Source organism: Nerophis lumbriciformis, linkage group LG11 (genome assembly GCF_033978685.3).
Source record: "Nerophis lumbriciformis linkage group LG11, RoL_Nlum_v2.1, whole genome shotgun sequence".
Classification (NCBI taxonomy): Eukaryota; Metazoa; Chordata; class Actinopteri; order Syngnathiformes; family Syngnathidae; genus Nerophis; species Nerophis lumbriciformis.
In genome coordinates this window covers 4,132,868-4,145,268 of record NC_084558.2, presented here as the reverse complement: position 1 = coordinate 4,145,268, position 12,401 = coordinate 4,132,868, and the positions used below count along the sequence as shown (strand labels likewise).

Sequence of the window (12,401 nt, the reverse complement as noted above, 5' to 3'; positions counted from 1 at the left end):
CATTGCATTTGCAAAAGACCAAATTAGCCAAGAGACTGTCAGTCATTTGTGCACGATGGGGGCGTAGTATGATGCCACCATGGCTGAAAACTCGCTCCACTGGAGCACTGGAGGCAGGCACTGCCAAGACTCTCATGGCCACTTGGAACAGTGAAGGAAGAGTCTTCATGTTCAATGCCCAGAACAAAAGGGGGGAGAGAGGTTTTTTGGGTTGGTGCACTACTTGTAAGTGTATCTTGTGTTTTTTATGTTGATTTAATTAAAAAAATAAAAAAATACAAAAATAAATATTTCTTGTGCGGCCCGATACCAATCGATCCACGGACCAGTACCGGGCCGCGGCCCGGTGGTTGGGGACCACTGAGGTAAACAACCAACAGTATGTCGGAAAGCTAGCTAAAACGGTACACATATTCATAATATAGTATACATTTTAACTGACCTTTATTTTACTATTTTTGTCTTTTTTTAGGTGGCTAAAATACGCGGTGCTGCTGACCGCCGTCTAACGTTACGTGTGATATATTGACTAACGTAACCCTGCTTAAAAAAAATCACTGAACAAAAAGTATGAATAAGGTAGTGAACTGCAACAGATTCCCGTGTTTGCAATAACATTATAACGTTAGCAGTGAGTTTACAGCCTCACTGATTTAACTACACAGCAAATAAAAGTCACGTTACTTAGCCAATAAACGTTATCTTAAATTCAAAACTTACCGTTCTTTGTGCAACTTCTAATGCCGGACGAAGTTGGAAGTTGTTGCCTCTCCATCAGTAATTTTCTAACCGCATGTGTTGCATACTGCAAACCGTTTTGTGTTGACCACCTCGTAATTTTTATACCCAAACAAAATTATTTTAGGTATCATTTTTTGTTAACTGGCGTGTGGTTTGGACATGTCTTCTTTGTTGGTTGTCCTGCAATTTGATTGGATGAATGCTGTGTGATGAAAACAAAGTAGATCTAATTTGATTGGCTGTTGTACTGAGACCACACCAGCTGACACACGCTGATAGACAAGTACACAATGAAAAATACGGAGCGCTCCCGAATAACTTTTTCATCTTTGGGTTTTGGGGAAAGTAGCAAGTCATGTCAAGTCATGTCAATTCAAAAGGCTCAAGTCCAAGTGAAGTCACAAGTCATTGATGTTAAAGTCTAAGTCGAGTTGCAAGTCTTTTTACATTTTGTCAAGTCGAGTCTAAAGTCATCAAATTCATGACTCGAGTCTGACTCGAGTCCAAGTCATGTGACTCGAGTCCACACCTCTGCCAATAGGTAAGAAAAGTTGATTTTGCATGATGGGGCCCCCTTTAAAGGTGTACTACAGTATGTTGGTAGTAGCACGATCACTAAAAACAAAATACAGCCACTAACGACTTACAGATGTGAGTCCAGTGATGTTGTGCTGCAGCAGACTGGTGTCTTCAACCATCACCTCCCCCAGCACACAGCTAAAGGACGCCGTTGAGCTCCAGCTCACTGCAAACACACACAAAAACAACACTGCCGGTTGACACTACTGCAGAAGGCCTTTGGGGAGATGCGAGGGTGACGCTGGGTCCATGTGACCTTTGTATTTGGTAACCACAGCCGAGCTGACACACGGCGGTTCCTGGAAATCCACCCTTAGACTGGTGCTGCTGCTGACAGACAAGCGCACTGCACTGGGAGCGTCTGGAGGGTCTAAGTGGAGAAACACAAAGCGATTAAACACACAAAAGTAAGAGCCAGATTGGACAGAGTGATCCCCGACATGCATATCAACGGAGCGCTCTCTGGGATCGTTTTAATGACATCATTTGCTCAGTTGCACAATGAGGCGCTCACTCTCGTGTGAAATTGAAGCAATTTACTGTCACTACTGCACGGAAACAACGGCGACGCGGCGTGTGAAGCCACACAGATGTAGCGAAGATAAGAAAACATAATTTATTATTATTTTCAGTTCTTCGCACGAAAATAACAAAACATCAAAGCGTCGGGATTGGTTGGGCGTCAGGGGCGTGTGTGCGTGTGAGTGTCTGTTTTTGCGGGGTGGCTGTCTTCCCCAGCCACTAAATGTGTCATGAAGTGCCCATAAAAATTAACACACACATACAAGCACACACACTCCCGAGTGTGGAAGTCATTAAGTTGGCCCAGACAGAATAGCAGCCCAGAAAAGGAGCAGAAAAAATGAAAACCGGCTCCTTCAGAGGTTCCGCGGAGGTTCCCCCAAATCCTTTGTAGCCGTCATCAAAGCCTCGCTGGAACCTTACTTGCGTGCTCGAAGCCTGTCTGCATGCGTCTGAAGAGCCGCAGACGCCATTCCCAGCCCGTGAGCTGCCTCTCCCGGTCCAATCCCTCACGCTCGCCGGGACCCTCGCCGCCGACTTGGGTCTGAAGCTCGGCCACTCGCTGCTCGGCCTCCTGCACCAAGGTGGCCAGGTGGACCGCTCTGCCCTCCAGACTCACGACTAAGACACCAGAAAGAAACACACCTCTTGTGAAACATTGAAATAATACCATGGACTCCAAACTCACAAAATTTGGTTTCAGAATACATTTATACAATACATTTATGAACCGCAGCTCCCCAGTGCTGGCAGCACTCATGCAGTCCAATTATCTCGCTGCTCACTTATGTTGCTAGCTATTTAGACAATAATTGCTATGCTTTGACTCATTTTCAGTGGATAGTAGATGTGCCACACTGACTAAAGTACAGTATATCTAAGATTATTAGTATAGTCCAGGGCTATTCAACTACATAATGAAGAGGGCCGCAGTTTCAAAAGCCCAAAGGCTCAGGGGCCGAGCATCGATGTAACGACCTGGTCGCATCGTGATGCGGATGTTGTTCTCCCAGGGATGCAGACGGCTTCGGACACAGCTTGCAGGTAGAAAAATGATTTATTTAAAGACATAAATCATACGGTGAACAAACAAAAACGTGCTCATAGCACGGAAGGCAAAAACAAACAAAGGTACTAGCGTGGGAGCTAGCAGGCAAAAATAGCATAGCGTGAAAAGCTAGCAGGAATCAAAATAGTCGTTATCAGTTGCATATAGCAAACTAGGAAGCCAGACCGAGTGAGGCCAGGGCAAAGACTAAATAGCCCTCTGATTAGTGCCCGGGCAACAGGTGCGCGTCCCGAACACTAACCAGAGGCAGGTGAATGTAATTTGTCGACATGGCAACTGAAAACAAACAAAATCAAGAGGTGCTGAAAACACAAGTGACTAGAAAACATAAACAAACTATGATCCGGGCAGCGGATCATAACAATCGAAAGTGCCTCCGCAGGTTATATTCCTTTGAGACTGCAAAGTAAAGACATCGGCTTTCACACTGAACGGTCAATAAAATAATTGTTCTGCACTCGCTACTCGTTTCCAGAGTGTGCAGCCAGACAGATAGTTAACAGCATGAAGAAACAGAAGCTCCAAACGTTTAGATTGATCCTTCTTTTGAATTATTTTCCTTCCCTATGTTCATTTCTTTACACTTCTTCCTTAATTTAAGTTTGTAGGACAAAAAATATAAATATAAAATAAACAATACAAAAGTATAAGGTCAATCGTGTATTTTACATTAATAATGTCCATTGTGTATTTTACATAAATAAATTAGGTTTTAGTGTTGATACATTCACAAAATAAACTGCAGATGTTAACATATACAGACATTAAACAACATCCACATCAAATATTGCACACAATGAATGTGACTCATTACAATTAAACCTAAAGTGTAGCGTTATTGCCCTCTACTGAAAAAACTTAGCGCTACATGTATTAAACAAGCCATGAATACAAAATATATCACGAAGTTAGAAATTTCAATACAAAACCAACTAAATATATTTATGCACAATATCTACTTACAAAGGTTTGACCAAGTTTTGTGATGAAGCTTACACGTGTGTATTTAACTGCTGCTTGTTTGGAACAGTGTCCAACCAGAAACAATGACTCGAGCACTTTCTCGGGGATGAACATTCATTTTTTGTTGTCCAGTCTTTGTTAAAAGCCAGATTTTCTAAATGTATTTTGAATTTTTCCACGGTTGAATGAAGTCTTCTACTCACCCCACTGCTGCTTCACTGTGACACATATGCCTGTGGGGTGACAGGAGCACTGCATCGTCGAGCGACCCGAATTTAAAGGGTTTCATTGAGCCTATTTGGGTGATGTGCGGCGGGCCAAATGAAAGCTTTGGGCTGCCAGTTAAATAGGCTTGGTATAGTCTATTGAGAAGTACTGTACCGTCAATTCCGGACTATAAGCCACTACTTTTTTCCTACGCTTTGAATCATGGCGTCTGTTTTGTTTGATCAGCCGTTTTACTGCTGTGTTACAGACACCGTTTGTGAACAAAGTATAAAGATTTACAGAATATTTATGAGTAAATAACTCCTTTCACAACATATATATCTGTGCCTTATTCTCAGTCCGGTGTGGCTAATATATTGATTTATTTTCTTAATTTAGTGTGGCTTATATACCGAAGATAAGGTAATACAAATGATTACTGAAACACAAGGGATAATAATAATTGAACCCAAGCAGAATACTTTTTGTATTAGAGTAAACACCAATTAACTGCAGTAAATACTTCCATGGAAATACCACAGTGTGTCCAGGCAGGTTCAACACTATTACAAGCAGGCAATGGAAAGGACACTATTATCCTTTTTTGAAGCATGTACATTTGATGACATTTCTCTCATGGTACTTTTGTCTAGAAATGTATCACTTCATTAATTTTCTATTTGTGGAGGTAATGGGAGTGTTGCATTTAGCAGAATAATGTTGCCAGGACCAGATGTTATGTTGCCTTGTTTACACTGCACACTAGATGAGACTGGATCAACAGCATCTCTACTGGTGGCTGTAGGTAGGACAGGATAGACTTTATTCATCCCACAATGAGAAAATTATGTGGTTGCAGTGCAGATACAATAAAGAAACCTAAAAAAACCAAAGAGCGCAGAGCTCCTGCAACCAGCAGCCACTACAACAGCACCATCATGGAAAAGTAGAGCATTCTACCATTGAAGCTAGATAAATTGAATACTCATCAATTATCAATGATTCTGGAGGTATGAAGGCACATTTACTTAATGGTGTTGATTCAATGACAAGTCCTTTATTGAATCTGAGAAAAATTGTTAAGAAAATGTGAAAGTCAAACTGAAAATGAAGCTTTTTATTTGAAATTTTTAATGTATATTTTTATTTGCATTGTATTTGTAACTCTTTAATTTGTAACTCTTTAATGCAATATTTTTCCCGATTCAATCTTATTTTTATTATATTCCGTTACTGATTTTATTTAGACATGTTTTATAGTTTATATTAAATTATTACATTTATTCTGTATATTTTTTTATATGTAATTTTTATAATATTGTTTCCTTTATTTTATTATTTATTTGTACTTATGTTTATTTTTATTGCATTATTCGTACTTGTAACTTTTTTTCCCCTCATATTTAAAAAAAAATAATATAACGGGCTGTGACAAAAAATCAGTAAAGCTGACAAAGTAATAAGAAATTAGTAAAATAACAACATTACTGTGGTAATATTAACTTAAATTCACCTAATTTCGATGACTTTTGTTGGCTCGAATGCTGAAAATAAGATTCCCTTAAGAGACATTGTACATAACTTTTCTTCTCCGGGGTTGACGGCATGCAGACAGGTTTAAAAGTGAGAGACAATTGCTCTTCAATCTTGCCGTCAACCCCGGAGAAGAAAAGTTATGTACAATTTCTCTATTATTCGTACGTGTAACTTTTTTTCCCTCATATTTTTTTTTTAATAATATAACGGGCTGTGACAAAAAATCAGTAAAGCTGACAAAGTAATACGAAATTGGTAAAATAACATTACTGTGGTAATATTAACTTAAATTCACCTAATTTCGATGACAATTGTTGGCTCGAATGCTGAAAAAAAGATTCCCTTAAGAGAAATTGTACATAACTTTTCTTCTCCGGGGTTGACGGCATGCAGACAGGTTTAAAAGTGAGAGACAATTGCTCTTCTGAGGGAAAGAAGGGTCGCTAAAGATCATTTTCCCTGAAAAACGGGTGGAACATTTTGATCTATTTAAATCATGAACCGCAGCACTACTGGAGGAATGTTTCCTTTGCTAAAAAAACGTGAACAATGATGTTTACTTTAGTAAAAAAAAAAAAAAATTTAAATTACCGTTTCTGTCGTGTGCTTGATGTGACGGTTAATTGGAACATTTACTTGCCGTGGAAAGGGAAAACGGGAGAGGACTTCAGTCGTATTGCAATTAAAAGACTGCAATAAACAGGTAATGCAGAGAGGCTCACAGAAGACAATAGCATATTGTCCCGCTTTTGGCGGCGGCTCACTCACCAAGTGTTTAGGACTGGTGTGAGTCTGTGTTTAGTCTGTGTGGCCTGCGTTTGTTCACAGTGGATTCCACTGTTGAGCGTTAGATTCCACTGTTGACAGTAAGTTTAAAGCTCTGTGTCAAAATGTCCATCTGGCTGTTTGATTCCGTGGGCCCTTTAGTGTCTCCTCGGTGGCTGCGGGGGCTTCTCCTCTAATGCGAGAGGGTCAGTTGTTCTCTTTGATTGTACGCACTGCGCGCGGTAAGGCAACAGCTGGGGGTTGAGGTTTAAGGTCGTTGGTTCAAGCCAGGGCTTACCGAGGGGGCAGACTCCAAACCCTAATTTGGAAATGGACTCTTGGATTGCTGGAAATAGCTGTTGAAGGTTTGGACTTATATGTGCAGCTTTACAGGAGGGGTTAGCATGTTTGCATATCTAGTTTGTCTGTACGTCCAATTAGGAACAAATAAGGACATGCTGTCTTCGATTGTTGCTATTTTCACTCGGAACACTCCCGAAGTCAAGCATTCAGTGCTAAATATTATAAACTTATCACTTTCCTCTGGCACTGTTCCCCTAGCATTCAAGAAAGCGGTTATTCATCCTCTGCTCAAAAGACCTAACCTTGATCCTGACCTCATGGTAAACTACCGACCGGTGTCCCACCTTCCCTTTATTTCGAAAATCCTCGAAAAAATTGTCGCACAGCAGCTAAATGAACACTTAGTGTCTAACAATCTCTGTGAACCTTTTCAATCCGGTTTCAGGGCAAATCACTCTACGGAGACAGCCCTCGCAAAAATGACTAATGATCTACTGCTAACGATGGATTCTGATGCGTCATCTATGTTGCTGCTTCTTGATCTTAGCGCTGCTTTCGATACCGTCGATCATAATATTTTATTCGAGCGTATCAAAACACGTATTGGTATGTCAGACTTAGCTTTGTCGTGGTTTAACTCTTATCTTACTGACAGGATGCAATGCGTCTCCCATAATAATGTGACCTCGGACTATGTTAAGGTAACGTGCGGAGTTCCTCAGGGTTCGGTTCTTGGCCCTGCACTCTTTAGTATTTACATGCTGCCGCTAGGCGACATCATACGCAAATACGGTGTTAGCTTTCATTGCTATGCTGATGACACCCAACTCTACATGCCCCTAAAGCTGACCAACACGCCGGATTGTAGTCAGCTGGAGGCGTGTCTTAATGAAATTAAACAATGGATGTCCGCTAACTTCTTGCAACTCAACGCCAAGAAAACGGAAATGCTGATTATCGGTCCTGCTAAACACCGACATTTATTTAATAATACCACCTTAACATTTGACAACCAAACAATTACACAAGGCGAATCAGTAAAGAATCTGGGTATTATCTTCGACCCAACTCTCTCGTTTGAGTCACACATTAAGAGTGTTACTAAAACGGCCTTCTTTCATCTCCGTAATATCGCTAAAATTCGTTCTATTTTATCCACTAGCGACACTGAGATCATTATTCATGCGTTCGTTACGTCTCGTCTCGACTATTGTAACGTATTATTTTCGGGGCTCCCTATGTCTAGCATTAAAAAATTACAGTTGGTACAAAATGCGGCTGCTAGACTTTTGACAAGAACAAGAAAGTTTGATCATATTACGCCTATACTGGCTCACCTGCACTGGCTTCCTGTGCACTTAAGATGTGACTTTAAGGTTTTACTACTTACGTATAAAATACTGCACGGTCTAGCTCCGTCCTATCTTGTCGATTGCATTGTACCATATGTCCCGGCAAGAAATCTGCGTTCAAAGAACTCCAGCTTATTAGTGATTCCCAGAGCCCAAAAAAAGTCTGCGGGCTATAGAGCGTTTTCTATTCGGGCTCCAGTACTATGGAATGCCCTCCCGGTAACAATTAGAGATGCTACCTCAGTAGAAGCATTTAAGTCCCATCTTAAAACTCATTTGTATACTCTAGCCTTTAAATAGCCCCCCTGTTAGACCAGTTGATCTGCCGTTTCTTTTCTTTTCTCCTCTGCTCCCCTTTTCCTTGAGGGGGGGGGGCACAGGTCCGGTGGCCATGGATGAAGTGCTGGCTGTCCAGAGTCGGGACCCGGGGTGGACCGCTCGCCTGTGCATCGGCAGGGAACATCTCTGCGCTGCTGACCCGTCTCCGCTCGGGATGGTGTCCTGCTGGCCCCACTATGGACTGGACTCTTACTATTATGTTGGATCCACTATGGACTGGACTCTCACAATATTATGTCAGACCCACTCGACATCCATTGCTTTCGGTCTCCCCTAGAGGGGGGGGGTTACCCACATATGCGGTCCTCTCCAAGGTTTCTCATAGTCATTCACATCGACGTCCCACTGGGGTGAGTTTTTCCTTGCCCGTATGTGGGCTTTGTACCGAGGATGTCGTTGTGGCTTGTGCAGCCCTTTGAGACACTTGTGATTTAGGGCTATATAAATAAAGATTGATTGATTGATTGATTGATTGAGAGCATCCGATTCCTGGCAAGCGTGGAGAAAGTTCCACTCAATCAGAGTCGAAATTGCACCAAATCAATTTCGAAGAGTGATGACATTCTTCCTCACAATGCTTTGTGGGTTATGAACATGCTCCTCTAAGTGAAATAACTTAAATGATGATAATCTACATTTAAAACACATCCTTGTGGTCTATATAACATACACTATATTGCCAAAAGTATTTGGCCACCTGCCTTGACTCACATATGAACTTGAAGTGTCATCCCATTTCTAACCCAGAAAAACCAACGTTTAAACGGCATCGTATAATAATCATCAAAAACGCACGAGAGACAAGAACTTTGTTTTTGCGGTCACACCACACAGCACATAGGGCTGTGAGCGCACCTGTTTTTATTACCACACAATAATTGGCACAATCAACCACGGACGCATTTGAGCTGTGCGTGTCAGCCTTCAATAATGAAAACATGCGTTTAGGAAATACAATTAAATTAGGCCAAACACAATAATTGAGGGCACATCTTAACATGTATAATTAAACCTTAATTAAGCAAAAATATGATTTGTTCAATTACTCGATTACTCGATCGGGATATTCGATAGAATATTCGATTACTAAAATATTCGATAGCTGCAGCTCTAATTACAACAGACATCAGTTAAAACAAGTTGTGAGGATCCACAATAGGTCAGGAGTCGGCAACCCAAAATGTTGAAAGAGCCATATTAGACCAAAAATACAAAAACAAATCTGTCTGGAGCCGCAAAAAATTAAAAGCCAAAAATACATACAGATAGTGTGTCATGAGATATAAATTGAATTAAGATGACTTAAAGGAAACTAAATGACCTCAAATATACCTACAGATGAGGCATAATGATGCAATATGTACTGTCGGAGGCAGATATTTACATATATCTGAATTTAAGTTGTACTTCTTTCATTTATTAGTCATATTTGAAAACAGCTTGTCTTTTCCATTTATTCTCTTGATGCTCTGTCAACAAGCATACTATGTGTGATAACCTTGAGTTCTTTGGAATGTATTATGGCTAGGGAGACGTTGTGCTTTTGTTATGGCTAGTGAGGGGGAAGGAAAGAGAGGTTTTTTGGCGTTGGGAAGACAGACCATTTGGTGGAGGCGCAAGAGAATGTTCTATGGTTAGACTGGTCTCAATCTAAAATGTATATTGTCAAAGCTTTGAGAATATACAAGAAAATACCTATTCTGTCTCTGGTGGTTTTTCAACTCAGCTTTAAGTGTCGGAAAGAACTTGGGAGCGAATTGTGACTTGAATTCCCTGGGAGGAACAACTGGTCCAAAACGCAACAAATGGGGGCCCGTCCGGGCGACACGCTGAGAATTGGCGCCTTCCGCCCGATTGTAGCTGAGATAGGCTCCAGTGCCCCCCGCGACCCCAAAGGGAATAAGCGGTAGAAAATGGATGGATGGATGGATGGGTTCAATATGATGTCGGTCCACCTATTACAGCTTCAACTCTTCTGGGAAGGCTGTCCACAATGTTGCAGCGTGTGTTTATAGGAATTTTCCACCGTTCTTCCAAAAGCGCATTGATGTTGGTCGAGAAGGCCTGGCTCTCAGTCTCCGTTCTAATTCATCCCAAAGGTGTTCTATCGGGTTCAGGTCAGGACTCTGTGCAGGCCAGTCAAGTTCATCCACACCAGACTCTCTCATCCATGTCTTTATGGACCTTGCTTTGTGCACCGGTGCACAGTCATGTTGGAAGCGACAGGGGCCCGCTCCAAACTGTTCCCACAAGGTTGGGAGCATGGAATTATCCAAAATGTTTTGGTATCCTGGAGCATTCAATGTTCTTTTCACTGGATTTAGGGGCCAAGCTCAACCCCACACCATAATTCCTCCTCCACCAAATTTTACACTCGGCACAATGCAGTCCAAAATGTACCGTTCTCCTGGCAACCTCCAAACCCAGACTCGTCCATCAGATTGCCAAATGGAAAAGAGTTATTCATCACTCCAGAGAACGCATCTCCACTGCTCTAGAGTCCAGTGGAGACGTGGTTGACACCACTGGAACAAGAAAAACCCATTCCATGAAGCTCTCTGCGTACTGTAAGTGGGCTAATTGGAAGGTCACATGAAGTTTGGAGCTCTGTAGCAACTGACTGTGCAGAAAGTCTTTGTACTATGCGCTTCAGCATGCGCTGACCCCTTTCTGGTCTACCACTTCGTGGCTGAGTTGCTGTTGTTCCCAAACTCTTTCATTTTCTTATAATAAGGCCAACAGTTGACTTTGGAATATTTAGGAGCGAGGACATTTCACGACTGGATTTGTTGCACAGGTGGCATCCTATGATAGTTCCACGCTGGAAATTACTGAGAGCGGCCCATTCTTTCACAAATGTTTGTAGAAACAGTCTCCATGCCTAAGTGCTTGATTTTATATTGATTCTGATCATTTGGATGGGTGGCCAAATACTTTTGGCAATATAGTGTATATTGGATATGCTTTGGTGTAAATTGTGCGTAAATTGCGCTCTACAGTCACTTTTACAACCTGTTTTTGAAGGTTTATCTGCAAGATGTTTAATTGTAAAGGTCATCCCAGATTGCAAATGAAACAAGCCCAGCCTCTCCAAAAGTACAATAATTTAGCTTTTGGAAACGTACATTGTTTAAATTTATTTATTGAATTTGTCACTGCTTTTTTTCCCCCCAGACACAGTCGGAAATACACTTCATAAACATTATATAGATTCACCTGGACACAACATCAGGTACACCTGCACACTCTCTTATCAATTCAAACTCTGCATTAAAAAAGCTGTTTCTAGCAGTATTTACACGTCCCAAGTCTGTGGTATTATGTACTGTATACGCCAAGATTAGATGAAAATATTACTTTATTTCACCTTTTGTGTTTCATCATAACCTGAAGCAGAAAGCAAAATACCGTAAATTCCGATAATTTTTTGTTACACTTTGAACCTTGAGGCTTATTAAACGATGGGGCTAATTTATAGATTTTTTTCCCAATAACAGCCATAATAAAAATATTTTTAAAAAACAAGCAAATACCCCGAGAAAGTGTTTTATTATTTGTGCTAAGGCGCCATCCTATGGACGAGATCGCTCACTGCAGGTGTCCTTCTATTTACAGGTAGTGCTTTTTTAATTTTTTTCCAACCGCAGTGCCGTGTTCGTCTCCCAGTCGTGCGTAGCATTTAGACTTGAATGGATTCTTCATCGATCATTCTAAGCAACGTTTGCAAGTTTTACAGTATAACTAAAACTGTTTATACTTACTAAACCGTCCCTACGTGGTATCGTAATGTAATGACGCTAACATGCAAACATGTTTTCAAGTGTCTGTGTTAGTATTATCAACCTACAATGGCATCCTGTTTGCATTTTTTCAGTTTTACAAATTCCTCAGTAAATTCACCAAAACGTCACAGTGGAAATACTGAGTCTGTTGACCTGATTGGAGAGCTAGCCTCCGCAGCTAGTGGGTCAATAACGTTGACTTCTGTTTTGTCAGATCAGCCGTTTTACTGCCGTGTTACAGAC

At 41.2% G+C, this 12,401-nt stretch overlaps 1 protein-coding gene across 1 annotated transcript in view; it reads right to left on the bottom strand.

Annotated features, from left to right (window-relative positions):
- ankfn1b (ankyrin repeat and fibronectin type III domain containing 1b) overlaps positions 1 to 12,401 on the bottom strand; it is a 247,154-nt gene that overhangs the window by 108,796 nt on the left and 125,957 nt on the right. Inside the window, exons 5-7 of the mRNA XM_061967684.2 lie at positions 2,266 to 2,463; positions 1,577 to 1,690; positions 1,389 to 1,486 (exon numbers count right to left, since the gene is read on the bottom strand). Of these exons, the coding sequence (XP_061823668.2) occupies positions 1,389 to 1,486; positions 1,577 to 1,690; positions 2,266 to 2,463 (410 nt within the window). The remainder of the gene's footprint in view (positions 1 to 1,388; positions 1,487 to 1,576; positions 1,691 to 2,265; positions 2,464 to 12,401) is intronic.